General features: G+C 32.7%; 5 protein-coding genes across 10 annotated transcripts; 2 read left to right on the top strand and 3 right to left on the bottom strand.

Moving 5' to 3' along the window:
• Positions 1 to 222: 222 nt before the first annotated feature.
• Positions 223 to 3137, bottom strand: LOC105770395 (probable glycosyltransferase At3g07620). 2 transcript variants are annotated; one of them, XM_012591575.2, is made up of 5 exons: positions 3000 to 3137; positions 1911 to 2777; positions 1697 to 1827; positions 1247 to 1595; positions 223 to 1131 (listed from the first exon to the last, which is right to left on the bottom strand). In XM_012591575.2, exons 2-5 carry the CDS (start codon positions 2670 to 2672, stop codon positions 466 to 468), a joined length of 1908 nt encoding a protein of 635 aa, XP_012447029.1. In that variant the 5' UTR covers positions 2673 to 2777; positions 3000 to 3137; the 3' UTR covers positions 223 to 465. The 2 variants fall into 2 exon arrangements, with proteins under 2 accessions (XP_012447029.1, XP_012447028.1); XM_012591574.2 differs by having other exon boundaries at positions 2929 to 3085.
• A 706-nt stretch (positions 3138 to 3843) lies between these two features.
• Positions 3844 to 7079, top strand: LOC105769378 (ninja-family protein mc410). Its single transcript, XM_052631333.1, has 4 exons — positions 3844 to 3908; positions 4008 to 4090; positions 4745 to 5840; positions 6202 to 7079. The coding sequence occupies exons 3-4, from the start codon at positions 4874 to 4876 to the stop codon at positions 6699 to 6701; spliced, it is 1467 nt and encodes a 488-aa protein (XP_052487293.1). The 5' UTR covers positions 3844 to 3908; positions 4008 to 4090; positions 4745 to 4873; the 3' UTR covers positions 6702 to 7079.
• A 1378-nt stretch (positions 7080 to 8457) lies between these two features.
• Positions 8458 to 12213, top strand: LOC105770749 (probable lactoylglutathione lyase, chloroplastic). Its single transcript, XM_012592080.2, has 9 exons — positions 8458 to 8763; positions 9055 to 9259; positions 9394 to 9518; positions 9686 to 9750; positions 9871 to 10083; positions 10236 to 10283; positions 10927 to 11034; positions 11190 to 11330; positions 11806 to 12213. Exons 1-9 carry the CDS (start codon positions 8613 to 8615, stop codon positions 11845 to 11847), a joined length of 1098 nt encoding a protein of 365 aa, XP_012447534.1. The 5' UTR covers positions 8458 to 8612; the 3' UTR covers positions 11848 to 12213.
• A 1377-nt stretch (positions 12214 to 13590) lies between these two features.
• LOC105767499 (protein SPEAR3) lies at positions 13591 to 15428 on the bottom strand. Of its 4 annotated transcripts, none has more exons than XM_052631737.1 (6): positions 15311 to 15428; positions 14968 to 15244; positions 14773 to 14874; positions 14315 to 14385; positions 14043 to 14148; positions 13591 to 13931 (listed from the first exon to the last, which is right to left on the bottom strand). In XM_052631737.1, the coding sequence occupies exons 2-6, from the start codon at positions 15208 to 15210 to the stop codon at positions 13821 to 13823; spliced, it is 633 nt and encodes a 210-aa protein (XP_052487697.1). In that variant the 5' UTR covers positions 15211 to 15244; positions 15311 to 15428; the 3' UTR covers positions 13591 to 13820. The 4 variants fall into 4 exon arrangements, with proteins under 4 accessions (XP_052487697.1, XP_012442506.1, XP_012442505.1 ...); XM_012587052.2 differs by having other exon boundaries at positions 14968 to 15226; positions 15311 to 15422; XM_012587051.2 differs by having other exon boundaries at positions 14968 to 15411.
• Positions 15429 to 21798: 6370 nt separating this feature from the next.
• LOC105770098 (auxin-responsive protein IAA27) lies at positions 21799 to 24069 on the bottom strand. 2 transcript variants are annotated; one of them, XM_012591151.2, is made up of 5 exons: positions 23446 to 24069; positions 22835 to 23073; positions 22490 to 22631; positions 22340 to 22401; positions 21799 to 22232 (listed from the first exon to the last, which is right to left on the bottom strand). In XM_012591151.2, the coding sequence occupies exons 1-5, from the start codon at positions 23895 to 23897 to the stop codon at positions 22201 to 22203; spliced, it is 927 nt and encodes a 308-aa protein (XP_012446605.1). In that variant the 5' UTR covers positions 23898 to 24069; the 3' UTR covers positions 21799 to 22200. The 2 variants fall into 2 exon arrangements, with proteins under 2 accessions (XP_012446605.1, XP_012446604.1); XM_012591150.2 differs by having other exon boundaries at positions 21799 to 22178; positions 23446 to 24067.
• Positions 24070 to 24404: the final 335 nt, after the last annotated feature.

Below are 24404 nucleotides of genomic sequence, written 5' to 3'. Positions count from 1 at the left end.
GTGAAAAACAAAATCGAAAAGTCATTTTTAAAAGTTGAACGATAAAATACTCAGAAAGGGCGAGTGGAACCAATAATCTCGCTTTAAAACATTTAGCTTCAATAGTTGAGTGTAATAGCAAATTAAATTATCCTAACGTTACCTGGCTTGCACCATGTTTAAACTGTATTAGCAAATTAAATTATGCAAACTTCATCAAGTAAAACTCATGAAAAAAGACAATGAAATCAAAATCGTAAGTCATGGATTTACGTTAAATTGTTATTTTATACACCCACGGTAAAGAATTATCAGTTGGAATACAAGATACAACACATTCCATCATCCTACTTATTACAACACCAATAGTTGAAGCCCAAACCAGATGGTTAAAAGATCAAAAGCTCACAGACTGAGAAATGACAGCACTTACTGCATTGGCTTGCTTCTCAAGTTGTTTCACTCAACCTTAAGAATGAAGACCTTTTATCTGGTTTTTATGTGAAAAACCCTGTTGTACCATACTGAGTGAAGGATCATATGAAATAAGTCGTATTTCACGGGCCTTTTGTGCCAAAGAAAATGCCGCTGTACTAGCTTCACTCTCGCGTGCATCTCCAAATATTTCTCCTCAGGGATGGAGAGCAATATGTTTCTCAAACTAGGGATATCTTTCTCTTGAACTAAAATCGCAAAAGCTTCCCAATTCAACACCTCAAAGAATGGTGGCACGTAGTTATCTGATATGATAACCGGCACGCATTCATAGTAAATCGACTCAACCACTCTTGGTGTATGAACTTCATAACCCTTGGCACATATGCAATACTTACTACTCTTCATATGCTCCCTGTACTTTCTTTTACCTTCAACATCACGAGGCATTGGTCCAAAGATTTTCATATCAGATTCTTTATTCTGCCAATACTGTAGTAAGATCGGTCGAAGATAACCGTGCATCCCCCCTGCAAAGAAGGCCAGAATGTTCCTCTCTGAAGGAGGCTTTCCTCCAAGATTTTCCAAAGGAGCCTCCATGGAACGTATATATGTAACTGGTAAAGTGGTATCCTTTCCTATTTCGAAGCCTTTGGCAGCATTGGAATTGCAAAGAGCTCTAATACAACTTCTGATGTTCTTTGTCAAATTGATAGCCTGAAACTCCATATGTCAGATCAAATAAGATACTTCAATTTGGCCATCGAAATCTACATAACAATAATAACACTACCACAGAAATTTAACCATATAAGCATAATCCTTAGCATACCCAATCATGACAGGCAACTAGAAAATGATCAGCTCCTCCGGTTCTGTTCCAAAAGCTATATTTTCCAGCAATCAACTCAACATAATCCTTAAGGTATTTCTGTAGGTCTTTGACGTGTTGAAAATCTTGTCCATTTAGTGCACTCCTTAGCATATTTGAACTGAAGGGTAAGTAAAACAAATGGGCTCTTCTCGGGTCTTTCACAACGAACTTTTTGTTTCCTTCCATGAGTTTCATAAACCATCCTTCTGAGGCATAAATTCCTCTCATCTTTGGCAGATGAAATATGGGCTTAACTCCTTCTTTGTATATGTAAACTTTGAGTATTTGTTCCATCATCTCATAACTCCTGCAGATAATTTGCATAAAGCCACCAACAATTTAGCATTTAGCATAAACATGGACATGGACATGGACATGTTGCAGAAACATAACAAGTCAAACACTTACCTCTCAAACTTAGAAATATTCTGATAAACAGATGCATGAAGCACTGGAACCTTCCTTGAAACACGAGCATTTCCAATCTCTTGCCTTGCAGATAAAAGTTCACGGTCACGTGCTGAAGATCGTCTTGGCCTCTATTACCAACAAAGAAGTGAGAAATTCAGAATCTTAACTGAATCCTGTTGCTTAATTAAGACCTTGGAGACGTGATTCTTACCAGAGAGCGAGAAGAATCAATACTCTGAAGCAATAATGAATTCATCTGGGATACAGATATGGCTGATTCAATTTGCAATGGTTTAAAATTCGTATGTTGTGTTCCAATAGAAGTTTCGGCATTGCGCTGTGAAGGTAAGTTGGCACCCAATAATGAGCTAGAAGTCCCTGAACTAAGGTTTGAGCTTTGCAGGCCTTTAGCAGCAACTATAGCCGATATAAATGGCACAACACCACCATAATCAGTGGTGGGTTTAGGACCATTGATCATCTTCTCACTGTTTTTTGCTATTTCCACCATCACCTTAGTAGAACCATCATCTGTACTAGTAATGTAACCAGACATCAAACTCTTACCCTGAGTTATCCTCGGCTTCGATTTCCTCTCATGAGAATTTTGATCCTTGAATTTACTAAAAGAACCATCAAGATATCTGTTAACTTCTGATGACGAATCAGAACCTGTATTTGCTTCCAACGTGTTGTGCTTGTACCTAGCTTCTTCCTCAGGATCAGAGCCATTAGTATCATTTGCCACCACATTAACAAACAGTTCAGCCATGTTCGAATCATTTAAAGTGGTGGCATTGCTTACCAGCTTAACTACTGAAATCTTACTAGTAGGTGATGGAACAAATATTTTCCCATAAGAAAATGAAAAACACTGAAAAAGGATTATGAAAGAAACTGCCAACCCAATGATCAAAAGTAACTTTCTGACCTCAGCATGAAAGAGCCTCAGAGTTAGGGCAAAAACACCCATGTCACCCAGTAGCAAAGCTCCAATGAATACCTCACAATCTCACGTACAGAATAAGAATCTTTAAACCCTATCTCACATAATCATTGACTGAATCAAGCATTCAACCTAGCAAATAAAATAGTGGTTCAGTAAGATAGATTCAGTTCAAAGAAGCCAGAGTTCAACATTTGCAACTCCATTAATCATAAAGCAATAGTTAATGTAAGCAAGAAACATTTGTAAAATGTCAAAAACAATGGTGACCCAGAAAATGTACCTACAGTACTGAGTGTTCCATGAAATCAAAAGCAAAAAGATTTGGGCTTTTCGTGAGATGGCGAAAAGTACCTAAGCAGATCCTCCATGGTCAAGTACTCAAAAGGTTCACCAGTGTCGGTCTGGGTTCACACTTCAGCTTATAGTACTGCGAAACGTACTCTTTTAGTTGTTCATCAATGAGTTATCAGAAACTACCCTCACTCAAACCAAATATTACAATCAAGCCATTCCTGATTGAGTCCCTCCATTTCCCTTCACAAATGAGATCTTTTCAGTCTTTCACCATAATATGGAAAAACGACATCGTTTCTGTATAGCTGCTGCTGCTGCTTTTTTTTACTGCAATCAATAACAGTGTCGGTCTTTGCCTGTTACACGATCATTGACCAGTTATTTGCTAATGTATTGTGTCCCTTTGAACCACATAAATAAATAATTATAATCATGATTTGTATAATAAAATTTAACCAAATCATAAGCTCATTATTAAAAGTAAGTGAAATTATATAGTTGCCATTGGTGACATGATGATGGTTAAACACAAACCATTGGTAAAAAACACAAGTTGTTTGTTATGCCCAAATATATGACAAGATCAAATGTCTGAATTCAGTTCCACGTAAGATTTATTGATTTGGAAAGAACAATCTTGATCATTATCTGTTCCATATGATATGATATGAAAGACCAAATTAAATGAACATCTTGAAATGCATTTTAAAAAAACTTGGATTAAAACAATACAGTAAAAGATGACAAAAAATCCTATTTAAGATATTTTTAGATAATTTAAGATTGGAATTTAATTAGTCCAGTGTCACTTACCAGCAACAATGTAAATGTTAAAACTTTCTTTTTCCTTTTTATTGGTATGAACAGAACAAAGGTTAAAGAAAAACTAAAATGGATTGGACAAAAGTGAAAATTAGACATGGGCAGATAATGATAAAATAAAAGACATTGTATGGTATTTCATTGGTATGATAGCGGCAAAAAGAAAATAATTATATACATGATAATCACATGGTATAAAAAATTAGTAGGTAATTTCTAACACTATTTTTCTCCCATTTTCAGTGTTATTTTCCCTTTACCTGTCCTTGTGATGTGCAAAGACAATCTCAGCTTTGATTCTTTTAATCTTCTCTGTCTTTATTCAGGTAACTCCCTTTCTCTATCTTTCTCTTCTATTGTTCCTTTTTCTATATAGTTCTATTTGTGTTTTCTGCAGTTTCTTTTTTTTTTTTTGATCGGGTGTTTTGATGAAGTTGATTGATTTTTGAAAAATGGGTTTCTGGGTTTGCTTAGATCTATTATGAATTCTGGTCTAAACTTATCATTCTGAGTTTTGATTTTATTTTCTTTAATAATATCCTCTTCTGGGTTTTGATTTTCATTGGTTTTGCTAATGAATGGATCTATCTAGCTGATAAACGAATAAAGAAAATAAATACAGGTTTTTAGTCTTATATTTCTTTTTCTTTTTGTTTGAAACCCTTCCCCTCATCTCAAAAAATGAAAATTAAAAAGAAAACCCTGTTTAAGTTTAGTAGTTGCTTCAAGACTATTTTCATGGAAGTTTTTATTTTTTTATTATTTATTTTGGTTTTTCTTAGCTCTACTTCTCTAATAAGTAGAGCTTGGTGTTGCCCTTGGATCAAATGGATGTTTTGTTTAGCCTAAAGTTCCTCTTTTTAGAGGTCATTACCAAATATTAATGATTTTTGTTTCATTTCTAAGATTTGTATGGTAATTGGAACTTATTTATTTATTTCTCTCTTGGATTTCCCCTGATAAATCTGATTTTTATGCAGACATGTATGTTTAAGACGGTTTTGGTGCGTGTTGAGACTATATTGTGTATTTTTGGTTGAATGGTCTGTAAAGAGGATGAGCAAAAGTTATACTTGAACCACCGGGATAATATACTGTGAGTCGATAGAATGGAGGACGATAACGGGCTTGAGCTTAGCTTGGGTCTATCTTGTGGTGCTTCATCTGCCAAAGCCAGAGGCAAGATTAGTAGCTCCTCCGATACTAGGACAGAAGAAGGTGATAGAGGTGTCAAAATAGTGGATAACTTTAAAAACTTTCTTCAAGCTGGAAACGAGAAACAAGACCCCAGTGTGGGTTCTCAGAGAAGTGATCCAATAAAACCTTCGGAAAATTTCTTTAATGATCTTTCCAAGGGTAACGGTGAGGTAGAAGCTACTGTTAACTTGAATGGTAGAGGTCTTTGGGGTACAAACAGTAACAGGTCTGCTGAAATCGATGAAGATAAGCGGTCCGAAACGGGTAGTAAACGTAAGATGTTGTTTAATGAGATAAACAATCCAAAGAAGCTCGAAAGAGAAGCTCATCACACTGATTTGCATGAAAAGTCCAAAACATCACATATCTCCCTAACGGAAGATGGCTCAACTGCTGAGAATGAAGACGTTGCGGAGTCTGAAGTTGAGGGTTCGACCTCAAGGCTGGTTTCACACCATGATGATGGATCCAAGCGATTTATGGGAGTTAGTGGTTCTGCTGAGGTGCCTAAGGAGGTTAAGCTGGGAAACTTGAATTATGGTAACTCATTCCAGGTCCAATCGGTCAATGTCATGAATGCACCTTTCTCATTGCCTATGAAGGATTCTAACTCTGTCGGGATCCCTAGTTCATCAGGTCATACAATGCCTGGCATGATGCAAATGATGCCTACCGGAAATAGTGAACGGTCTGGGACCCAGTCTGTGAATCCTGGAAACTTACCAGTTATGTTCGGGTACTTGCCTGTTCAACTTCCACTGTTGGATAAGGATAATCCCTGGGGTATGGTCTCTCACCCTCCGCAATTCCAGGCTTCATATGCTGGCAGAAGTCCACCTAATGCAGATAAGCAGAGTGATGGACTGAAAATATCACAAGGTATCACTTTATCCCTTTGCTTGAAGGCGGCATTTTAATGGGTTTAATGAATATGATGTTATCTGTAAATATGCCTAGCTATCTACTTTTTATACTCTTCATGGATAGCTCTGAGCTATCCTGATCTTGCTGTCTTGGTATAACCTTCATGGTATAACCTTATTTCAGCATTGAATTCTATATAAATTATCTTTTCAGGTTCGTGCTGCCAAAGATTTTCAATTTTCTATATGTATGAAATTTTGACCTCTTAACATTAATAACCAGTTGATCAATTGTTAATTTGGAATATTATTTTACCTCTGTGTTATTTATCACTGGGTTGATAGTTGTTTATGAACTCTCCCTCTGTTGAATGTAGCTTCCATGCATACAATTGCGCGCAATTCCTCTGAGGCTGCACAATATGATGGCAGGACATTCGAAAGGGTGAAAGGTGAAGGTAAACAGCATGGTGTAGAGGAAGGCTCCTCTACTCGGGCAGAGGAAGATGTAAAAGGAAGCAGCGTGAATCTCAGAGCAAATGCTACATCTGATCGACAAACTGCAGAAGCCTTAAATCTTGATTTTTCAGCCATAAAACCCGGAATTGCTGCAGACCTGAAATTTGGTGGATCTGGTTCTTATCCAAATTTACCATGGGTTTCAACCACAGGTACTGGTCCACACGGCAGAACTATTTCTGGTGTTACTTACAGATTCAGCACAAATCAGATAAAAATCGTTTGCGCTTGCCATGGAACCCACATGTCCCCCGAAGAGTTTGTTCGTCATGCCAGTGAAGAGTGCACCAATCCTGATAATAACAACGGTTTGGCAACATTTCCAGGTACCAATCCTGCTGCCTCTAGTCAGAGCTGAAATGACATACATTTACTTCCAATCAAGTATGACATTGGTATGGCCTTGAGAATACACTGATGAGGGGCCTTGCTTTTCTTGCGGAGTTTAGCTCTCTGTACCCTTTTCCGGTTGTATTAGCTCCCGGAGTTGAATACTTCATTTGTATGTAAGAATTTCTAGCATCCTTTTCTTGTCAAATAGTAATGTTAAGCATTTTATTTCTGTAGTAACAGTTAAGAGAATCATTTTCCTTTTGTTGTATTTTATTTTCCAGCCTTTTAAGCTTCAGATTCTGTTAGTATCTGCAGTTTTGTGAACCACTTTGGTATACAATGATTGTTCTTAGGTCTTTATGATACTACTTTGGAATGCGATACTCGTATTCTTTGTGGTTTTGATTTTCGGATTGGTTATGTTCAAGCAGGTCTACAATCTGCTTAGCTTCAACATTCATCAATTGCATCATATCATTTCCGACTTAATCTTTGTGTAGTCATTATATGTTAACAAGCAGTGAATGAAAATTTGATGAATTAGGATTTTGAAAGTTCTCACATAGCGACCAAGTTTATAGCATGATTTGTTTGTGTGACAATTTAATAGCAGCATACAGCCTTTATGGTTGGAGCCTACTTCCTCCATTCTTAAGCTTGCGATGAGACGAGATTTTATGAAATTTTGGACCTTTATCTCTGCGAGATAGGACTCTGTAAAAACAGTTCAACATGATAGCTTAAACTGTTTCATGGAAGTTCACAGTTGGAGAAGCAGATGATTTCTTGGAGGTTTCCTCACAGCTGTTATGGGTCTAGCACACTGATTCAATGTCGGAGAATAGCATTGAACCGGTTAGACTAGGAATCGGTATGGATGGGTTGAATTGAAATTTCTTTTAATATTTTTTAATCAAATTAGCCGAACCAGTGATTTAATTGGCTTAATCATCAATTGGACTTTTAAAATACTGATATTTTATATTTTAAATTATATTATTAGTATACAATTGAAAATTCCTAGATCCGGAAGATGGTATTTGAATTTTTTTTTAAAGAAAGCAACTATTTGACCTTTTGTTGGTTGATTAACAAATTTATGTATTTTATAGGAGTTTACTATTCTATGGTTGATATGTTAATCGAGGACTTGATTTACTCGATTGATACAAGCAATAAATTTATATGTTTTCTTTTAGAATATTATATGTATTAGATTATGACGGAGTGGGTAAAATATTTATTAAAAGTGTATATATGAATCAAATAATTTTTATTAAAATATTTTATTATAAATTAATTGAAAGTTAAAATTGAAGATTTAAAAATTATAATACCTGTTCATTGAGTCTTAGCTCGATTAGTATGGGATGTTGTCAATGCATGAGGACGTGAGTTCAAATATGTTGAAGCGTATACTATACTCTTATTTATACCTTGAGAGGATTATGTCTAATTTTATATAATATTAAAAATAAAATATTCATATAAATAACTTAATTAAAAGTGATATATTTATATTTATATTTAAAAATAATATTATAAAAATTTTATGTGAGGACTTAATGAATAAGATGCTTACCATATAGGTTGATTTAAGTTTAAATTATATTTGTTATTGGAGTTTTGTCAAGATATTATGATAATTCTTTTTCTAGAAGGAAAATTATATAATTGCCTCTTAATAGATATATATATTATTATTATTATTATTTGAGATTAGATATTTATTATTAAATATACATATAAATGCGAATATTTGAAAAAATTAAAAAGTCTGATAACATCGGACTGAAGAAAAGATGGAACATTTGTTACAGAGAGAGGGATCTCTTCTCGTAAAGGACGTCCGATAATACGGCAATTTGGAATCAAAAGTTTTAAAAATGAATAAAATAATTACCATTTAAATATATAGAGTCAAAAGTGCACCGAGATGGTGAGGAGGATAATTCCCATGGCGTCATCAATACGACCTTCGATCTCGTCGTTTATCTTCTCCGATGGTGTTGCTACGACGCGTTCTGGTCTATCTTTTCCTCCGCTTCACCTTCCTCGACGCCTCCTTTTCTCTCAGCTCGGCAGTGGTAAGCACTGTTCCCTTTATTATTACCATTTTAAAAATCAATTTTATACTGTGCTAGCATTTTTCAGTTAATTAGGAATTTAATTACTGATTGAAGAATTAGATGGAATCGACATTGTGGTTGAACTTCTAAAGTCCATTTTAGAGTGTTAAGGAATTTACTCATTTAGCGGCATCAGATTATAATGCAGTTATGTTACAAGGTTGAAAGAACCAGTAATTTGTTAAAAGAATGCATTTTAGTAACAGTATCTAGAGATTCTGCTGAATTTTTATGGTAAATTTTATCCAGCTATTCCACAATTGCGATTCTTCGGTTTTAAAGCTTCCGAGCTGTTGAATGCTGAAAGAAGCAGGGTAGGGATGCCTCTTATAAGAAATGGGGTACAGGCAAGAACGGTTGCCGCACAGGAAACTGCCGTAGAGTTTGTTAAAAAGGATAAAAGAAGAATGCTCCATGTTGTTTATCGAGTTGGGGATTTAGAGCGGACCATCAAGTATGTCATATATTGTTGTTTTTGTTTCCTTTGTTAAACTCATGCCTGATTGTGTATACATCTATTCTTTTTAGCCAATCTTGTGGCTGGAATCTTTTAACTGAACTGGAATTCATTATTCATGGTGGTTGTAGATTTTATACTGGATGCTTGGGAATGAAGCTGTTGAGGAAACGAGACATACCAGAGGAGAGATACACAAATGCCTTTCTTGGATATGGGCCTGAAGATTCTCACTTTGTTGTTGAACTTACTTACAGTAAGCTTTTAGACTTCTCTTATGCTTTTCTAAACTATGATAAATCTGTATAATCTTATTTAATTGGATATTGATGAAACATTTCTTTCCCATGCGTGAATATTAGAGTAGTCACTGTACATGAACTCAGTTGTGGATATTTCATTTTTCTTGAATGGCATTACCAGATTACGGAGTTGACAAGTATGACATTGGAACTGCATTTGGTCATTTTGGGATAGGTGTTGAGGATGTAAGCTTGAACATTGGCCTCCATGAATTGTGTTAGGTTTTCCATTTTTAACAAAATGATTGTTCTTGTATTTTGGAAGTGCTGGGTAAATCTGAATGCTTATTTATTTTCGCTGATTAGGTTGCCAAGACTGTGGAACTTATAAAGATCAAGGGTGGAAAAGTAACCAGGGAACCTGGTCCAGTGAAAGGAGGTACTACTGTAATTGCATTTGTTGAGGATCCTGACGGTTACAAGTTTGAACTAATTGAAAGGTGGCCTGCTCCTGAACCTTTGTGCAAAGTAATGCTCCATGTTGATGATCTTGATCGTTCCATAAAATTTTATGAGAAGGTGAGAGTTGCTGCAGAACATTGGCAAATGATATATGACGCTATTTACAGGCTTTTACATGAACATGCCATTTTCTTTTGTGGGGGTGGGTGTGGAGGTGCTATGTTTTATGTCATGCTCTAGGTCTTAGTCTCCATCTCCTTTTCTTGCAGGCCTTTGGCATGGAGCTTCTTCACACACAAGATAATCCAGAGTACAAGGTAAATACTATCGTCTTGATACAGAACCCTAATAAGCTAATTGAGGGACTGGCTTACTTAAGATTTATTTTATTACTCTTGCTATATTTATGGTTCATTATTTTAGTTTTCTTTTCTCCCTCATTCTTCTCTCAAAAGTTTTCCCTTAAAGTCCTACATAGGATAAGAATTCTAGCTTTTTTAAGGATTAAAGTTGGTACTTGCTAGTAGGCTAGTAGCATATAGAAATAACAATGTACTCTTTCTGCTAAAATGCAGATTATGATTAAATGATTATGAGAAATTTTTAGTGTTATTGCTATCAGATTGCCTGATGCAATCAACCTTGGGTTGGCAAATAGAACCAGTTAAAATTTGCATTCTGGGGAGAGAAGTGAAAAGAGAGAAACAAAATGTAGAAGCAGAACAAAGAAAGAGAGAAAGGGGTTGGTGGGAGCTATTAAAGGGTTGAAAAGAAGGATTCACTTGTATATACTGTGTGTTTATATGCAGGGATTTCTTGTGTGTCCTGAATTGTTGTCTTCATGGTTATGTGTTTCTCCTTCTTGCTGAGTTTGATTGATAAAAGTATTCATGTCAACCTTTTTAGTAATTGGCATGTTAGATGTATGCGCTGACATATGTTTATGAATTTTCCTTTTAGTATACAATAGCCATGATGGGCTATGGGCCTGAAGAAAAAAATGCTGTGCTTGAGTTAGCATACAACTACGGGGTCACCAACTACAAGAAAGGAAATGGCTATGCTCAGGTAGATATATTTCTGCTTTTGTTTCACTTTAATGTGTAAAAGATGTTCTTCTTTTGTTTGCTAAATGTAACTGCTTGTGGTATGCATCATGATTCTGCTTTGTTATTTTGGAACTATAAAGTTCTTACATATGGGAACAACTTGCATCTCTGCAGATTGCAATCGGCACAGATGATGTTTACAACACTGCAGAGGCTGTTAGACTTTTTGGTGGAATAGTTACTCAGGAACCTGGACCTTTACCTGGTATTAACACCAAGATCACTGCATGCTTAGATCCTGATGGTTGGAAGACGGTATGCCTTTCAAAGCTTTTATACACAGCTTATTTTAAGTTGTTTATCATTCAACTATATCGCCAATATATCAAATAGAAAAACAAATATATATCAAGAATGTTTTCTCATTCTTGTGCATTTCACCAACACTAAGTTTTATTAGCTTTACAGAGTGAACTTTCTTTTTCTTTTTCTTTTTTTTTTAATTAATGCATGATGGAAATGAACAAGCAACTCAGACAGAGGTCTGAATGTCAGATACGGGTATGTATCCAACACAAGTATGTTCCATTTTATTCCAAGATTTCATGTATTTGGTAGTCTTTGGAGGATTATATTTCCATAGCAATATCCATATATACACTGCATACACGTGTCAGATGTGGATACTTCAAAAGATATGAAGAGTAGAGCATCATGGATTAGATAACAAAATTGTGTTGCTCTTTTTTCTTTTTTCATAATTGACTCATTTTACTGTTTAAATTTGCAGGTTTTTGTTGATAATATTGATTTCCTCAAGGAAATGGAGTGAGTTTTAGGTACATTTCTCACACTTTTCCTTTTTGAAATCCAACTCCGAGCTGAAAGGATTTGCGGCAGAAATTAAATTCGCCTTGAGCACACGGCCAATTTGGTTTTGTAGATAAATCTTCTCCAGTGAAAAAATTTCGAGATGCCAGTTTTTTTTTTTTTTTTTGAGAAGCACAGTTAATTTTAGCGGTACCTTTTTGAGAAAAAATTGTTGCTATTTTTTTAGAGGGGTTAAAAAGTTCGTAGATACTTTCGGTGAAGTTAGAGACTAAAGAAAAATTAACGGTATTTAATTATTTATAAGCTTCGCTGAGTGTTAAAAAAACGAATCTATTTAACTTCTTTGGAAAAAATCTATTTTGGTGCAGTGACTCTCTCCTGGTTGTATATTATTATTATTATAACCAAATCAACTGTGCACATTGCCATCTCAAATGCCTTGTGCGTGTAGATTGTCAATAGTCCCAAACCCTTTTGAAGGTTATTGGAATGCTTCTGTCTTTTAGGGTGGGTTTGGATGGGCGATTAGGTGCGGTGCGGTGCGTTTAGTTTACTTTTTTGTCTCACACTACAATATTGCTACAATGTTTAATCTCACCGTCACTGCTGTTTTTATATTAACCGCAGGTAAACGCATCGTCCATCCAAACTCACCCTTAATTTAAGGTAAATTCAGCGGACAATTTTTTTTCCTTTAGAAATAGATCATAATTTTAGGAATTAAAAAAACATGAATTGTAAAGTATTGGGATTCAAATTTCAATCCAATTAAATGCCACTTACAATTTTTTTTAATCTAAATTCTCAAATGTCACTTAGACTAAATCTGAAGTTTATTTATAAGAAGAAATTTTTTAAATCATTTGTATCTCAATAATATGTGTTTAATCGTTTTAGCAATAAATGATTATTGGATTTAAAAAACATCACACCCCCATATATGATCAAGTGAAAAAGACTAGTGAAACAGAAAAAAAATCATCATAAAATTGAAAAAAAAATAGTTGAGGATTTGTTTGTAGATATATTGGCTTTGAAAATGAAATCAGGTCCTTCTTTGGTTCACTTTGAGGGGACACAAATTCCTATTTACAACTTCCTGTTTGGGAAGGTTTCCAGTAAACAAGATGTACTGTGCTCTTGTAAGGGAAATGTTTCATTTAGCATTAACCTATCGTGTTTCCTTTGAAGTAAAGAAGTGTAATTGGCTTGATAAAGTCGTCATTTTATGTGTAGCATATGTAAGCAATAAGATTTTGTATGTTTGGAAGTTATATTTTACTCATAATTGAGTCAAAAGGTAATTTCTCTCAACATTATTATAAAAAATTAAATTTCTTATCATTCAACCTATTAATTATTTTTCTTCATATATGTGAAAAATTTATTATTTTCAGAGCAGTTGCTCCTGTAAGTGCTGATTGATTACATATGAATACATAGAAACACATTTTCTATCATCCAAAAAGATTAGGGTTTATAAATGACCAAGTATAGCACATGAAACATATATACAAAAAAGCATCTAAACTTTGCAACTTTTAAGACTAGATACCTATTTATACTAGTGCTTAATTAAATTGCCCAAATTAACAATCGAATCTTAACCAAAAACTGGGAAATCTAACTGGGTTTTGATGCTTGCTTGATCTCAATATGTCTATCTAACTAAAAATAAGGAGCAAATAGATAATTGAAAATTTTGAGAATTAATTATGACTTTAATCCTAATTTCTTTGAAAAATTTATGAACAAAGAGAAGATCAAATTTTCATTATATCTCATGCAATAAGTCAATCTACCTCTCATTACACAAGAAAGATTCCTTTCAAATCAAATTTAAAGCAAATCATCAACATGCTCAACCTGTATAAGTGAACTGCAAGTCCAAGTACTGCTTAATTATCTTCAACTTGCAATGCTAAAAGTGGGAACCATAATACTCAGTCTCCAAGCATTTATAATATATATTGATTACAATGACAGTCTGAGCTCCAAATCAAGCTCTTGTGTGGATTCACAATTCTGACTGCTGGATCCCAATGAATTGCTCCCTTGTTTCTTGCTCTTTTTTGGTGGTGAATCCTATAAAATACATAGAGGCCGGGTGAAAAAACAGAAGAAATAAAGTATATATACATATATATATATATATATAAGCTACATAGAGGCATTCATTAATTTCAAAAATTTTACATGATAAGGATGTGAATTGTCAACCTCCACATGATGTAAGTTTAGAAGTTGTCTGGTCAGGTTTGGTTGTGCAAAATGTTGAGTGCTGCCATTGTCGGGGTTCCAACTGTTCCAAATGACCCCAAACATTAATTATAAAGCCAAAAAAAAAAGGCCTAAAAAACAAACTTCTAATAGGAAACAATGATAATAGATGTGCTTCAAAAGGACATTCTTTAAAGGGGAAAAGAAAACAGAAAAAGAGACAGACTGGAAAGTTAAATATGATGTACCTTGTTGTCGTACAAGATTGGAAATCACCATATCTGGTGTTCGGTCTTTTATCATATTCCCCAAGCCCCTTCTGTAAACATATATAACTCTATAAGGTAAATTTTACTATATGATAAATAGCGGTAGTTCATATGCAATCAAATTTGGTTTACTTTCTTCTTGCCCTCATTAGTATTATGATGAAATATAGGAATGAAAATTTTGTATCTAGGGTTAGCAATATCAAAACTTGGATGCTGTGATGTTCATGACGACGACGACGTGGAGAACATATAATATGTATTCCAATATATCCACCAAAATTCTTCTGCCATGTCTGTTATACCTCATCATTTATTAGGGATACAGCAAGTTGTGAATGGGTGACACACAAAATCATGTCAAATATGCACTCAATTAAGCCATCCATTAAAAGGAATTGTATGGTATCTCTAAGAGGGCACAGGGTTTCACCTACCATCATGGTGGGGTGGAAACCATAAGAAGCTGAGGTAGTTGATGACGATGAGGAAGGTGATGACGCCATTGATGAATAAAGTGTCTGCACTCTCATGTCTTCCTGCATGTAAAATCAAACAATTCTTTTGATCAGGTTCCTCCCACAAACTCAAATAATTAATTTAAAAAAACCCAGAAAAAGGGTTTGGGTTACCTGGTTGAAATTTGAAGGGAAAGGTCGACCATGAAGAGAAGGATGGTGGTGGTAAGTACAACCCACTGGACCTTGTAATCTGATCTTCTCCAGCTGAGCAACACCAAGCCCTCTTTGGGGTTGCTTTGGCTTCTCTGAATTACTACCCTTCTTCCCTTTTCTTGAAGAAGAAGACGAGGATGACGAAGACGACGCTCCCCTTTCGTTTCCCACGTTTGGTTCTCCAAAATAGCTGCTACCCATCTTCCCTTGTAATTTACTGATGATGATGATGATGCTAAAAACTATATATTAGGTCAAATAAAAAGATGAAAAAAAACAACAAAGAGATTAAAAGCTATACAGTTTAGTTTAGGTTTGCAAATCCCAATAGCTGCAAACTTTCTGGCAATAGAGAGAGAAGTGTTGAGGAATCAAAGATCTTCTTCACTGCCCCCTTTTTAAGCTGATTGCACCTTTTGTAATTATTGCATCGCTGGATCAGATTTATATGTATCTTTTTTATATATACATAGATTTTATATTCCTTTTTTTCTTTCCACTACATACTTCTCTATTCTTTTATTACTACAAATATTAGAAAAATATCTATTAACTATTATTCACTTTAATTACTCTTAAACCTACTTTCAAGTTATCTTTTATTTTTAGATAAATGAAAAACACAATTGGCATATAAAAATAAAATTTTGTTTCTAATAACAAATACACATTCAATCAATTTGATTTAAAAAATATTTTGTGTTTATATAACGTAAATCAAAATTAATTCATTTACGATGTTCTCAATTATTAAAAACCATTTTTAGTAGATACATAAATGAAAACAATTATTTACTATTTTCTAATTATATATCTTTTTAATTTTAGTTGACAAAAGATATTTTTAAGAGTTTTTGCTAAGCACACGTCTTCTGAAATCAAATACTTGATAACTTCAACAGCTTCAGTACTATACGTATGTGCTACAAAAGTGCTTGTCACGCTCCTTAGTAAATATTATGAAAAGAAATTGATACCATTTTCGATTAATTTAAAAGGTATGATTATACATCACAGGATTAGGTGAGATGGTAAAGATTTTTTTAATTTTAATTAATGATCAAGGGTTCGATTCTTGTCTTAGTTATGAAGCCACTTTAAAATTTGGAAGTAGCATTTACTTCTTAATAAACCTATAAAACTTGAAATATTAGTTATTGAACTCTCTTGTGAGAAATTTAAAAAAATTATATGTTTATTGTTAAGGTGAGAAATTTTGTTTTGATTTTTTCTAAAATTCAAATTAATTTCCCCAAGGATAGTTTTTCCTTGTTGAAAAAGAGGAATTTATATAAGTGGGATAATATGTGGCAGGGAATTGTAATTATAGTCTATTGTAATAATTAGTTAATTTAAGTTTTTCAACCTTGGATTAAATGATATTCCCGTCAAAGGGTAATTCAATTAAAACCCCATTGATCCATTCCCCTTACAAAAATTATGGAGGAGTAATTTGTGGGTGATGTATTTTTATATTGTGAGGTGTGCGTGGTGTCATAAATCCCGCCCGAAGACTATCTATGACACTTGTTACGTATGTGGATAAGTATATACATATAAATTATTGAACTCAAGGTTGAGGTGTCGATTTCTAGAATGATTAAAAAATGGAGCGTCTCTCCAATCAATTAATTTCATAAGATATGTTTCAAAGATGTGAGCATTTAGAGGTTACCATCCTAAAAAAATTGCCCCCAAAACAAACATGTAACCCCAAATTCCAACACTTGGGTTTTATTTGAATTTGTTATTATGGTGGCCTAGGCACATATTGTTTTCGTAATGAGGGAGGGGCTTAATATTGTAAACCACGTTGCAATAATAATGATAAAAAAAAAAGGGACAAAGACAAAGTTTAGTGGAGATGGGGAGATATTGTAGAGAGGGAGTTGGGGGGCACATGTAAGAGCCTTACAGGTTGCATGCAATATTAGTTAGAGAGGATTCGCCAACCAAATGCAATCCCTAGGAATTTGTTATGTCTAATTAAAGATGATGCCTTTTAAGCCTAATGAAGGAGACCATATATATCTCCCACCAACCAAATTGCTGGGTTTTTTTCTGTAATTATCATGTCTATTTTTTTTTTTTTTTCAAATTTAGGGTTCATAAGGTAAAGAAATGTGAGAGCTGATATGCATAATCTTTAGTATCTCAGCTTTTAGGGTATAAAATTATGCAGAAAATAAAATGCTAAGATTTTTGTAATACATAAACTTGAAGTCTGTTTTTTCCAAAGAACAAAAAAAGGAAAGAAAGTATAATACTACATGTTGATGTGTTTTGAATAGTGATGCAAAGGTGGAAGGTAACATGCAAAAAAGGAGTAGGAAATGTGATAGAGGTACAGAGAATCTGATTTCTAGGGCATGCTCCAATGGTATAAATTTAAGAAAATTTCAAAGACAATGAATATTAAAAAAAATATCTTGTGTATATCATCTCTTGTTTCCATTACTGGCTAATTATGAGCAATTCTAATGGAACTATTTCATAAATATTCCTTTTGTCATTATAAATTTGAGAAGAAGACGTGATTTTGAACTTTGATTTTTGGAGTTAATTCAACTTGTCTATAAGTTGGATGACTTGTACAGTTTGAAAAAGTTGAGCATGAAAATCGGGTCATATTCCCTTTCAAAATACCCCATCAATGAATTTGACGACTGAATCATAGAAAATAGCAGCCATGGGGATGAGCATAAATAAAAAACCAGCATCCCCATTGCTGTTATGATCTATTTTGGATATGGTATTCTGATGCTGTGTATGATTTTAGAAATCCACGAATGATTACCCAAATCTTTTGTTTTATTATTCCCAAAAATATCGTCAGTAAATTCAATAATCAGAAAAAAGACATGTAAGTGAGTATATTATACTTGAAGCCATAGCCTTTGTTCTAATTAATCACATTTTGAAGTCAATAAAAGGCATGTTCCATTTCGCACGTCAAGATCTAAATCCAGATTATGTAGGGAATCAGATTTTAATTATGACTTTTTACTTATTTAATTAATTACAAAGCCTTAGTAAGAAACATTATTTTTTTTAAAATTTTAATAAAGTTGATATTTCTTTTGAGAATATTTTAGAGAATGATTAAATAAAATAAGAATGTCCGGTGATTAATTAATTAAAGTTGTTGCCTTTGTGTCGTGTCAACTGTATCATTATGGCTTAGATTGAAAGCTAATTACAATTAATCTTCTTTTGCTTGCCCCTGTTTCTGCTATGAAGTTGCAAAGCTAGTGTCTGTTGTTTTACGAAAGAGGAGGAGGGGGTTGATTTTAGATTACTCCCGTTCCAGATTTATCGTGTGTTCTTTTTTTGTTTTGTTTTAATTATCACGTATGCGTTTGATCTGTTGGTGTATCGATATTATGCGTGGGCCTAGTTTAGTGGGTGGATTTCGTCCCCATTTTTTTTTTTTTTTTTGGTTTATTTCTGTATTGTAATCAAGGTAATCATTATCTCAGTATTAATATATATTGATATCAAATATGTTTTAGTGTATTGTTTCGAGTTTATTAATATTTTTAAATATTTTTTAAATGTATATACTCATTTTTAGTTCTTTATAAATTATATATCCATTTAAATTTTTTTCATATTTGTATATATTTATAGTTTTTTATTTCTCAATAAATTATATATTATTTTTTATAAGGAAACGATATTGACCAAAACAAGCTGAAACAATTGAAATAGACAAAACACATATAAATTTTGATAAGGAATATAGACTACTTATTGCTAGTTTAGGACCGAAACGGTACGTACCAACCGACACGATCAATATCGGTACCATACCAACTATCATGGTTGTAATGGTTTGATTTTACTTTATAAGTGTTCGAATATGTATTTGTATTTTTTATTTTGCAATTATATCATACTTGTAAACTCTAAAAATATTTGTGTTAGATACTATGCAAAATGTATGAACAAAAGATAAACTACAGAGTAATTCTTTAATCAATATTCCTTATCTTTTGAGTGAATATATTGACGATGTTTATATATACTCATATGAGAGTAACTGTTCCTAACCAACTTCATATCAAACTAATTACAGATTTGATAATGAGACTAACAATCTTAACAATCCATATACTAATATTTAACAATCTGAAATTTATAAATACATAAATAAATAATTAAAAGTCTAGACATAATATCAAATTCAATCCTCAATATTTACATATTTTGTTAATTCGGTTATCCTATTTTTAAGATAAATTTGATCATTATCCTTTTAAAATAGTCAACTTATTTTTTAACGAAAATGTTGACTAAAACATTAATTTTAACAATGTTGGTGTGGCATACATATGTACTTCATGCTAACATAATAGTTATTTGTTTAATATGCCTCATCAACAAATAAATTAAAAATTATAAAATATTCAAAATAGAAATTAAAAATTTAATAAAATTCATGTTAAAAAAATACAATAATTTGACTTTGCTTGAAAGGTCGATGGTAAAATTCAACTTGTTTTTAAAAGGTTAAGGATCAAATTTAACTAAAAGAAAATAAGGAACAAATTTGATAAAAATAAAAACATTGAGGACTAAAGTTTTAATTAATGTCCCTGTTGTTTTCAATATATTAATGGGATCCATTATTATAAGAGGATGGATTCTTAATAAAATTAAACGTGGTAGTGGTAGTCTTAAGAAATGTCAAAACAGTATTGTTGGTATTATTCATACCAGCAGACACTATTTTATTTTAAAATATTCATTAAAAAAATCATGAAGACAATCTGATTTTATGCATAAATAAATTCAACATCAAAACAAAACAAAGTTTAAAAAAACAATTACCACCAATCTCTTCGCTTAATGATAACAAAGCAAAGTATGTGAAACTCAATTATAGGCCCAATTCAGTCTCTCATAAAAACGAACATTTTTGGGTTTTGTCTAAGCCATGCGTTGTAATCTCTAACCTGTACTTAAACTTGATATTTTTTCTTAATTTGATACTTAAATTTAATATATTTTTTTAAATTAGTACTTAAATTTTTTGGGTCTAATTTGGTACTTAAAATTGACTCTTTTTCCTAATTTGGTACCTAATCTTTTTTTTGTTTGATTTGATACTTGTCAAACGTTTATAAATTACTCCGATATATTAACAATGTTTATTTTTTATGAAGTAGCAAAAATAATCAATGTATGACCAGATATGTGATAGATGATATGATATATATATTTTTTTATATGTTCAATTATTTTTTTATTTTTATTTTATTAATTGAAAATAATGAATTTATTTTAATTTGGAGTTTTAAAAAATATCTTTTTCTTATTTAATATTAATTCATTAAGCATAGCTCAATAACTATTTTTTTAACATGAATTCCTCTAATATTAGCAATATTTTTATAGCATAACAAAAAAAACTAACACTGTTAGTGTTTTGTGTAATTTGTATAACATTTATAAATTTAGATACCAAAATGAACCTAAAAAAAAGGTTAGGTACTAAATTAGGAAAAAATGCCAAGTTGACGTACAAAATTGGGCCAAAAAAATGGTTTAGGTGCCAAATTAGAAAAAAGTGTCAAGTTCAAGTACCAAATTGGGCTAAAAAAAGTTTAGATACCAAATTAGGAAAAAGTGTCAAGTTCAGGTAGAAAATGTTATATTAAGCCTAATATTTATATTATTATTTAAATTTTTAATTAAGTTGGATTAGTAAAACCTTAAATCTACCACTAAACTAAAGTTTTATTTTAATGTGTTTTACACATCTTTATTTTAATATGCACAATTAATTATCTTCATCAATTGTATATATTAATCTTGTATTATTATTAATTAGTTTCAAGTTATACATTTCATTATTTATTGTATGTTTTTTACATACACATTTTTGTTCTATATTTGTGGTTTCCACTTTCCACACACATATAAGATTTCTAATATAGTATATACACATTTTATCATCGGTGAAAAATAATATAGCACTTCATCATTAAATAAAGGGATAAATATAAAATTTATACATAAATTTTTTCTAATATGAGATTTGATATATCAACTTTAATTTGGTGTTTTAATTATACACGTGAAACATGAATTATGGTTTATCTGTATACATAAAACTTTGGATTTAATTCAGATATACACATTTAAATAAATGAATACACACGTTTATTTTCAAATTGGATTAATATAATTGTTAGGATATACAATATATCAATATAAAATAGTGTCAATTTAATCATGTTATTACTAATTTGTGAAAATTGAATTGAATCGAAATTGCATATATTTTATATTTATCTCTTAAATAAATTTATAAATACATGTTAGTAACATTATTTAAATATAATTTAATATTAATTATTATTATAATTTTTACATCTTAAATTCTCTAACCTAACGTTTAAGAAACGTAACTTCAAACCCTTAAATAATTATATTTAGCGATTCAACCTTAATTCAACTTAATGTTTAAGAAATATGACTTTAAAACTTTAAATAATTATTTTGCCGATTCAACCTTAATTCAATACAACAATTAAGAGGATATTTGTCGATTTAACCTTAATTCAATTGATATGGTTATTATTACAAAAATTAAGAGGATATAAATAATACATATTCTTTCGATTTAAAGATTAGAACGGATGGTAATAAAAATAGTAGTATAAAAAAAATATTGTTGCGTCTAAGGAAGTCCCACGTGCACCTCCATCTTTTCAATCTTGCTAAACCAATTATCATATTTCATGCGATCTTTAGCTTGAATATATAATATGAAAGGAAGAATTATCATAAAAATGCCCTTTATTTTATTGAAAGATGGAGATTATAGACAGTTAGCAAACCATTTAGCCTTAAGCAGAGAGATAATAAAACACATAACCATACAACAACAAATCTATATAAACCTGGAAATTAATGTCTTAAAATACTTTTCTTTTTTTTTTATCTTGCCCTACTAACAATAGCAAAGCCTTCAGTGCTTAGAAACATACTTTAGAAGCAAATAGAAGACCCCGATTTTGATAAATAGTCAAAGGCTTTTGACATTCACATATATATATATAAATATATATAGTAGCAAACTTCCATCTTCTGCTTTCAGTAGTTACAGTGACATTGAATCGTCTAGGTACGGTTTTTGCACTTCTCCATAGCCCTCGGAGCTGAAAAAACATGTCTCAGTGATTACTTGTTCGGAAGTAAACACTGTCGTGTAACTAAAGGAACAGGGTTTTCGAACATGTCACAAAGATGACCATTTTGCATTCGTAATGAACAGGCAGTCAAAAACTAACAAGAAATGAAAATTCCTACTATAGCATACCTAGGCCGATAGCCTCTGTACTCTTCATGATCCTCAATCTCTTACACGAGTCGGTAAACATCCTGCGAACGGAACCAGGCGCTTAAACAAGTGCTAACTAAAGAATAATGATGTTGAAAATCAACCCAATAATGTTGAAAATTAACTTACTCCCAAGGAACATCGCCCACCAGCATCCAGTCACCGTCCTTATCTTCATAGGTGAGTACATACTCAGAACCGTGCAGGAGATCGACTAACCGGCTCTCAGTCAATCCATCACCGCTAGAAACTCCATGAGAACCACACTGACCTGAACCAGTCAATTACAAAACCACAAATAAATCCTTTTCAAAGGCTATTCTGGCTAGTATGCACACATACCACTTCATTTTAATGCATAGATCATTAACATCACAGGCAGATCCTTTCGGTTTACACATGTAACTAAGACAAAATTGTTCATTCTATGTGATCTGCTACTGAAAAACACATCAGATTTTCGAGTAAAATTACCGATTGTGAAGCAACTGAACATCTTTTCGAGTGCCGAGGAGAGTTCTTTGTAGCTGCCATAGATTTTGAGATCAACTTTCCTCAGGTATGGAGCACCATCCATACTAACTTTGACATACAGGCATCCTGATCCTAACTTGGCCTCTGCATTACCATCACCGTCATCATTCTTCGGAGGGTGAGCAGCCATCGTATTCTTTCGGAAAGACCGAATTGGTGGCCATCCAACTACCTGTGCCCTGTTAAAAACATCAACCAGAAGATAAAAGACTATATTTCTTGCATTGAAAGCCAAAGAGTAAATAATTTTGTAATTATGAGACCAAAACCAAAGACAACATGGTAGCTACAGAGAAGACAAGTTTAAACACTAACCAACCTGAACAAGTTCAATTTGCACTATCAAAAGTTTCACACTTGTTATAAACATGTAGATCATGGAAGAACAAATTCATCAGAATTTACGTAATTTTTGTGCCTAATTCCACTGCTTATAGCCATAGAAAATGTTGTTATCAAACTTTTTTTTTTATTAAATAAACTGAATTAAAGGGTGAAAAAAGGTAAAAAATTTAAAAAGAACAAATAAAGGAAATGAAGCAATAATTTACTTTGAAGCTGGAGCAATATTCCCATTTCCATGGCTACTGGTAGCAGCTACCTGAAGCTTCTTCTCTTGAACCACCGATGGCTTCTGAGCTGCTCCATCTTTCAAAACCGAACCCGAATCCGACCCAGAAAGATCTTTTCCTCCATTATTTTTACCGCCACGTCTAGGAGAAAACAACCCTTCAGTTCCTCCACCACTGCCGCCGGAGAAAACCCAATTACCGCCACCGTCGAGTGCGTCAGAAAAACCTCTTTTTGCCCCTGACACAAAACTCTTCAGTGAAAGCACGTTTTGGTCATGATCCTCCCTCTCCGGTGACTCGGACCCGGGCAAACCGAGTCTCAACTCAGTATCTTTCAAGTGTAAACCATCCTTTTTATCAGAGCTTTTCTCCATTGAAGGGAGCTGCTGCTCTGATAAACCTATGTAATCATGCTCTATGGGCTTAGACATGAAAATGAGAACATGAAGAAGCAAAAGAAGAGATCAACCACCAAACAAAAGCAAAGCAAAAAAAAAGAAAAAAAAGTGTTCTTTCTTTTTAAGAACCAAACTGAGAAAAATATTGCAACTTTGATGATGAACTAAAGAGAGAAGCTCTTTTAAGCTTTCGACGTTGGGGTATACTCTCTTTTGTTTCTATATTTTCTGGTTTTATCCACAACCGAATTTAGTGACTAATTACTCCGTACTCATTAAAAAGTAAATACTGATTGCGAGTTTTAAATTACTACTCTCTTTTGTTTCTATTCAACAGAAATCTCTATTAACTCTCAACACTGTAATAATAATTAATATGATAATAATAATTCAACTTAATTGTACTTTTAAAACAGAAAAGACTTTCATTTTTCTTGTTTTTTTTTTTAAGTAAAGTTTTTTTATATATATATAAAACTATTTTGTGGGGAACCACTTCCGACGAAGTCACATAAAGTCGTTTTCCCGGCAAACTTTCCG

This window comes from Gossypium raimondii, chromosome 5 (genome assembly GCF_025698545.1).
Source record: "Gossypium raimondii isolate GPD5lz chromosome 5, ASM2569854v1, whole genome shotgun sequence".
NCBI classification, from domain to species: domain Eukaryota; kingdom Viridiplantae; phylum Streptophyta; class Magnoliopsida; order Malvales; family Malvaceae; genus Gossypium; species Gossypium raimondii.
Note: the sequence above shows the minus strand (reverse complement) of the source record. Positions and strands in the feature narration are given on the sequence as shown.